This window comes from Nicotiana sylvestris, chromosome 6, assembly GCF_000393655.2.
Source record: "Nicotiana sylvestris chromosome 6, ASM39365v2, whole genome shotgun sequence".
Lineage (NCBI taxonomy): Eukaryota > Viridiplantae > Streptophyta > Magnoliopsida > Solanales > Solanaceae > Nicotiana > Nicotiana sylvestris.
In genome coordinates this window covers 122,131,910-122,139,575 of record NC_091062.1, presented here as the reverse complement: position 1 = coordinate 122,139,575, position 7,666 = coordinate 122,131,910, and the positions used below count along the sequence as shown (strand labels likewise).

General features: G+C 38.1%; 1 protein-coding gene across 1 annotated transcript; it reads left to right on the top strand.

The window, feature by feature from the left end:
- The first annotated feature begins 295 nt into the window (after positions 1–295).
- On the top strand, positions 296–1,638 carry LOC138871214 (uncharacterized). The gene is made up of 5 exons (XM_070149083.1): positions 296–587; positions 686–761; positions 806–895; positions 1,011–1,317; positions 1,390–1,638. Exons 1-5 carry the CDS (start codon positions 296–298, stop codon positions 1,636–1,638), a joined length of 1,014 nt encoding a protein of 337 aa, XP_070005184.1.
- Positions 1,639–7,666: the final 6,028 nt, after the last annotated feature.

Genomic DNA, 7,666 nt, shown 5'->3' with positions numbered 1-7,666 from the left:
TGAACTCCAATCCTCTATGGATTGCTTCGTAGGATACTATCTGATTTAGATGGTTGAAGAGGATGCCAAAAAGACCGCCTTTATCACACCATGAGGGATATATTTTTACAAAATAATGCAGTTTGGTTTGAAGAATGCTGGGGACACCTACATGAGGGTCATGACGATTATCTTCCACGACATGATATAAAAGGAAATAAAGGTATAAGTAGATGATGTTATCATCAAATCTAAAAGGAGTTCGGATCACATAGCAGACCTGAAGAAATTTTTTGATCGACTTCGAAAATAAAACATGAAGTTGAACCCTGCAAAATGTGCCTTCGGAGTCCCTGGTGGAAAATTATTAGGTTTCATCGTCAGCCACCAAGGTATTGAGCTAGACCCATCAAAAATCAAAGCTATCCAGGACTTGCCACCACTAAAGAATAAGAAAGATGTGATGAGTTTTCTAGGGCGCCTCATCTATATCAGTCGTTTTATAGCACAATCAATGGTGATATGTGAGCCAATCTTCAAAATGTTGAGGAAAGATGCTACAACAAGCTGGAATGTAAATGCCAGAAAGCCTTCGACAAAATTAAGAAGTATTTATCTAAACCACTCATGTTGGTCCCACCAGAACCAGGAAAACCTCTGATGCTTTATATATCTGTGTTGGATGGGGTCTTTGGTTGTGTTCTAGGACAACATGACAAAATTGGGAGGAAGGAGCAGGCGATATATTGTCTGAGCAAGAAGTTCACGCCTTATGAAGCCAGGTACTCTTTGTTGGAATGCACCTACTGTGCTTTGACATGGATAGCCCAGAAGTTAAGACATTATCTCTGTGCGTACACTACATATCTCATATCAAGGAGGCTAAAATACATCTTTCAGAAGCCCATGCCTACAGGTAAGTTAGCAAAGTGGCAGATATTGTTGAGTGAGTTCGACATCATCTATGTAACTCAAAAGGCAGTCAAAGGGCAAGCATTGGCTGATCATTTGGCAAAAAATATCGCAAACAGAGGATACAAACCACTGAAGACATATTTTCCCGACGAAGAGGTATCATTTGTAGGAGAAGATATTACCAAAGCATACGACGGTTGTAGAATATTCTTCGACGGAGCAACAAACTTCAAGGGAGTGGGTATCCGAGATGTTTTAGTGTCAGAAACTGGTCAACATTACCCGGTATCCACAAAACTCAGGTTCCTGTGCCCCAACAATATGGCAGAATATGAGGCCTGCATCTTGGAACTCAGGTTGGCCATTGACATGAACACTCAAGAGTTGTTGGTAATCGGAGATTCTGACGTGTTAGTACACCAGGTACTAGGAGAATGAGATACTAAAATCACTAAAATATAGCCATACTTGCACTGTGTACAACAACTGATCAAGGGGTTCACGAAGATAGAATTCAAACATGTTCCGAGGATTCAGAATGAGTTCGCAGATGCATTAGCTACCTTGTATTCCATGATAAAACATCCAGACAAGAATTTCATTGATCCTATCCCAATAGGAATTCATAAACAGCCAGCCTATTGTGCTCATGTCGAAGAAGAGTTCGATAGAAATCCATGGTTCCATGATATCAAGGAATACTTGGAAAAGGGACAATATCGAGAGGATGCTACACACACTTAGAAGTTCACGCTTCGAAGATTGGCCAACCATTTCTTTCAAGGCGGAGGAATTCTGTATAGAAGGACTCTTGATTTGGGAATAATGCTATGTGTCGATGCCAATGAGGCATCTAGATTGCTTGAATAAATACATGACGGAACTTGCGGACCTCATATGAACGGTTTCATTTTGGCCAAGAAGATATTAAGAGTAGGGTATTTCTAGATGACGATGGAAACAGACTACATAAAATATGTTCAAAAGTGTCATCAATGCCAAACACATGCTGATATGATACGAGTGCCGCCCAACAAGCTCAAGGTTGAAGCCGCGTCCTATAAGGCTGTTACTAAGAAGGTCGTAGCGGATTTTGTCGGGGATCACATTGTTTGTCGATTTGGAGTACCTGAGTCAACCATCACAAACAATGCTGCCAATATCAATAGTGATCTGATGAAAGCCATGTGTGAGACATTCAAGATCAAGCATTGGAATTCCACAACATATATGCCACAAATGAATGGAGTAGTAGAAGCCGCCAATAAGAACATCAAGAAGATATTGAGGAAAATGGGGGACAACTACAAACAATGGCATGCAAAGCTACCATTTGCTTTACTCGGGTATCAAACCACAGTTCATACATCAATTGGAGAAACTCCCTAATTAGTGGTTTATAGTACTGAAGATGTTATTCCCACCGAAATGCACATAATTTCCTTAAGAATCATACAAGAAGCCGAGTTCAGCGACGCACAAGGTGTACAGAACCAGTATAAACAACTAGCTCTCATTGATGGTAAAAGAATGAACGCAATGTGTCATGGTCAACTCTATAGAGTAGAATGGTAGGAGCTTTCAACAAAAAGGTTAGGTCAAGGCAATTCACACCGAGGCAATTGGTACTAAAATGGATCTTCCCACATTAGGATGAAGCAAAGAGGAAATTATCACCCAAGTGGCAAGCCCCTTACATGGTTCACCGAGTACTGACAGAAGAAACACTTATACTTGCAGAGATGGATGGAGAGATATGGCCAAAACCTATCAATTCCTACGCACTCAAGATATATTATATTTAAGATTATGTTTGCACTTTCCATTTGATGTAAACTGAACTACGCTTGACCTAATTCTCGTTTAAGAGGGAATACATAGGCATCCCTATGGGTTCGGTCACATCATAATAAAATCTTTGTTCCCCCCCTGGTCAGAAGCTGGGGAAAGATCTCGAGATCGCCCGATCTCATCATGTTTAGAATTGCCAAGGAATGTATCGCCAGAAGTATGAATTTAAACTGGGGAAGAATGTTGAGGGTTGCAATGTCTCAAAAGCATGTCACAGTCACCAATTTGACAAAATTGTTTACTCTCAGGCATTATCACATATTTCAAACAACTACAAATGATTTTTCACAAATGCATGTTTTTCAAATTTTTTTATTTTTCTTCAATAGCCAGACGCTACCCGGGGTGACTCAAATAGGACCTCAAGACAAGAGCAAAGGCAAAGCGAGGAATTGAGAGCACGAACCAACCTTCCCCCCTCCAAACTCAAGATTTTTCTTTGGATGCAGACATAAAGGACGTAACAAGAACGTCTGCAAATATATACATACAACAAGATCACTATCTTCACACCGACAGAAGTTGCCAAATGTAAACGCGTTAAGCTAAGAAATGCTTTGCCCTATCACATTTAAACATTGCTCTTCTTGCATAGGGCTAAGCATTGCTCGGATCATCGCCTAAGGCTAAACACTACATTTCTTTGATACTAAGCATTGTCTCCATTCCTTGCATGAGTCTAAGCACTACCTCCATTACTGCATAAGGCTAAGCATTGTCTTTCCTTGCATGAGGCTAAGCATTGTCTTTCCTTGCATGAGGCTAAGCATTGTATCCATTCCTTGCATGAGGCTAAGCACTGCCTCCATTATTGCATAAGGCTAAGCATTTCCTTTCCTTGCATGAGACTAATCACTGTCTCCATTACTGCATAAGGGTAAACACTGCCTTCCTTTATTGCATAAGGCTAAGCATTGCTTTTCCCGCATGAGACTAAGCACTTTCTCCATTATTGTATAAGGCTAAACACTGCCTTCCTCGCATGAGACTAAGCACGGTCTCTCTTTATCTCACAAGGCTAAGCACCACCTCCATTATTGCATAAGGCTAAGAATTGCCTTCCCTTGCATGAGACTAAACTCTGTCTCCGTTACACCGCATAAGATTAAGCATTATCTCCTTTCTTCACAACGAGCTAAGCGTTTCCCTCATCTCATATAAGGTTAAGCCTTATCTTGTCTCGTTTTAGTGAATGACTAAGCATCACCTGTTTCCTTTATCAAGCGATCGATATTACCACATACTTGCATTTCATGGGCTGAAACACTACCACATTGTTCGAAGGCGTCATAGCCCAAAGGCACCATCCTCAAAGCCTGAGGATCTCTCGAAATTGCATATCATTATTCAAAGGCGTCATAGTCCGGAGGCACCATCCTCATGGCCACCATCCCATGGCCTGCTAATCCCTTATCATACGCTTCATGTCCCAGGACATCATCCTCATCGTCCAAAGACAACTCTCATGGTCCAAAGGGAATTTGCATCATGTTTAAATTTTCGCAATAGCCCATATATATGCGCATGCATCGTGTTTTATGTTTTGCATGTAACTCGGGAGGTAACCGTTCTACAAATAGGAGCAATTCTCGCTCCGATTTTTGTTCACAACGTTCACATCCTTCGATCACCTCAAACGTAACTGATAATCAGCAATTGATTACCCTTTGTTCTATGACCGTTCAAATATCTGCCTCGTGCATCCGTAACATTCAATTTGCACCTAAAATCATCCGTTACTCACCATCCTATCACATCCACAATATCCTTTTTCGAAACACACGACCACTTTTATAATAATTGTATCAGTTTTGTTCGTTGTTGGATCCAGAACTACACATGACTTGATTCCCATAACACCAGGGATATGTAGGCAACTCAAGAACTAGGGTTCGTGCTCCATTTTTTTTCTAAACACATCATTCCTCACTCAGTTCGGACAAAACTGATCATCATTTTCTTTACCCGCCAACTCTTTCATCATTTCCGGGTGAAGAGGGGTAGCTGTTGTTACCCAATTTTGACCTCATATTTTTATATGCTTTTAAAATACTATTCCTGCATCATCACCAATTTACAAGAGTTATACAAGTATTTTCTATAATTTTCCATAATTTGAAGCTTTAAAATTGATTTTCTTGCATTTAAATTACTTGAATATGTATTAATCCCTTTAAATTATTTTGTGATGACTTAATTTAAAATTTGCATCCACATAATGTTTCATAATATTTTTACTTCATTTCATATAATTATATTTGTATTTTTAAGTCGTTTACATAATTTTACAATAATAGCCTATATGTTACGCATAATTACAATTATTACATTATTCATGCTAAAATATCATTTTTATATTTTTTTTATTGTTAATTTATTATTTCAATAATTTTATTACATAAGTAATATTTTATTATTTATTAATTATTCTTTATTTAAATAATTTCGTGTATTTAATTTGTAGCCGAAGTTTGGAGCCAATTCCGAACCATTTAAGGGCCTAAACACCCACACCTTAGCCCAATAATCCCAAAAACCCAATCCAAACGACCCTGTAACTGACCCAGTCGCGACCCATGTAACGACCCGCCCCTATTACTTAATCCAAGATTTCCCCACCCCTTTTAATTAACCAAACATCTAAAACCCTAAAGATCACTCTTCTCAAACAAGCCGCCTCTATACTTTATCGAACCTTCAGCTCTCTTTTGCAAACCCTATCCGCCCCACTCAAATCCCAATCCCAATCCGATAATCACATGGAAATCTTCCATGATTCCTTTACTTTCTTGCACATATGGAGTCGTTTACCATCTCTTAAATATTACAACCATTTGGTACTCGATTATTTATGGAAAATAAATCACGGGTGTTCGTTCAACTCCGATTCTGTATTATCTTCATTTTTCTGAACTGATACATTCACTACCAGGCCCTATTGGTCTGAGTCAGTGAGATTTTTTTTTACTATTTTTGTTCTTCGTTTCAAACTAGGGTTTGTCTGATTCTTCTTAAATTGACTCTAATTGATTTTGCATGTTATTCTTTCCCTTTTTATGTTTAATTGACTGTTATTCCTTGTTTGTGCGTTTAACTTTACTACTATATAAACCCCTTCCCAATTTCTCCTTTGGATAGACTTTAATCACCTTAAGAACGATTCTCTCACTCTAATTTATTCTGTACTATTCTGAAATTGAGCTCTTGGCAGGCTAAAAGCCAAGGCCACCAGATTTTGTTCACCTTCCTCCAGTGCAAGCACTGCCCGGAGTCTATTTCAATGCTCCTGTGAACTCTGAAACACTGGGCAGTTGAGGTTTCACTGGTCTTCAATAATCACAGCTATTCCTGAGAATTTTTAGTTCTTCATCCTTTGTTAAGTTTGTCTGCAACTGGTTAGTGCCCTATACTCCCGCACTTCTACTTCTTTCTGTTCGTGTTTGTGTTATATGCATTAGTGCTATTTGGATTTTCCTGAGTTAATTTCAATATTATGCCCTTTCGTATACAATTCTGCTTGTTTTAGTACTACTCTGTAGTTCCCATAGCTTCAACTATATGTGAATTATGATTTTAACTCACATGTGGATAGCTAAGTTGATTCATGATGCTTTCTTAATTCGTAATTAAAACCTCATTGATGGTTACAGAACCTTGTTTTGATTTCTTGTACTAAAACCCTTATGAAACTATGTTCTTGCTCAAATTGCTTTCTTCATGTTAAATCCTTTAAGCATAATTTGCTATTTCTCTGTAAATCTATCTATATACTTAGCCTAATATGCTAGCCTTAATGCATGCTTATTAGGTGTGTCCAACCTGAATAATTTTTAATTATTATGTATATGAATATTTGGTTACTTGTACCTGTTGCTTATTCTGAGTTGGTTCCTTGCCTTGTTTTGTACTAATATGACAACCAACTCATGCCCAGAATGTGTTCTAATTCATGTTGACATATTCATGACCAACTCTTTATCTCTCTGGAGATCTACTATTAGCTACGACATGTTCCCATGCCATTTTTAACTCTATTGTGTGATTTTCTTAACTTGCTCAGCCTTGTGTTCTCCAGTATTTGTTAAAACCTTTAGAGTAAATCTCATAACCATTATTTTCACTTATATGTGGCTAACTAGTACAAGGTTTGATGCTTGTTTGTCCTATTAATTCGAAAACTGATATGTCTTCTGTTTACTATAAGTTTTTGCTGATACTCGGCATATTCATATTTTCATATCCTCAACTAAGTAATTGCTCGATCATGAACCTGTTCTGTTATGTTGTTTTCACTAGATCTTCATGTTAAGACTTTCATGTGAAGGCTATGCTCTACTTTTTCGTGTCTATGGCTCTATTAGATTTCCATGTTTAAATATTGTGACTAAAGCTCTTTTAGGGTCATTCTGAATCAGTTTACTCTTGAAACTCTTTTGGAATAGTTCACTATCTTATGTTGGTCAATCTTGTCACTGTAGCTTTGTTTCTGGGAATATAAGCATGAACCTGCCTTGTAAACTTGTCTGTAGTTCATGTGATCTTGTCTCTGTGCTTTGGTTAGAAATGTTGATTAGTTATAGCTTTAGGAGTTAAGTGTGAAAAGTTATTTAATTAATTCCGCGAGTGGTCTGTTACCTGTATAGTTAAGTTTGGCATCCATTTGGCTAAATAAGTTATTCGTTGGGCCTGGTGTTGGGCCACATATGTTATTGGACCTGGGCATTAGATTTAGAAAGATTCTACAGTCCTATGAGCATGATATTTTGAGTCTGTTGGTGAGCCTGCTGAAGGCCCAAAAATTCACTAAATTATTTTATAGCGGGCCTGTACTTGTTTCAGTATGTACTTTGTCATCTTTGATTTTGTATTATTCCATTTTGGTCCTATAACTTGTAATAACAAATAATTGGGGTGTAAGTGA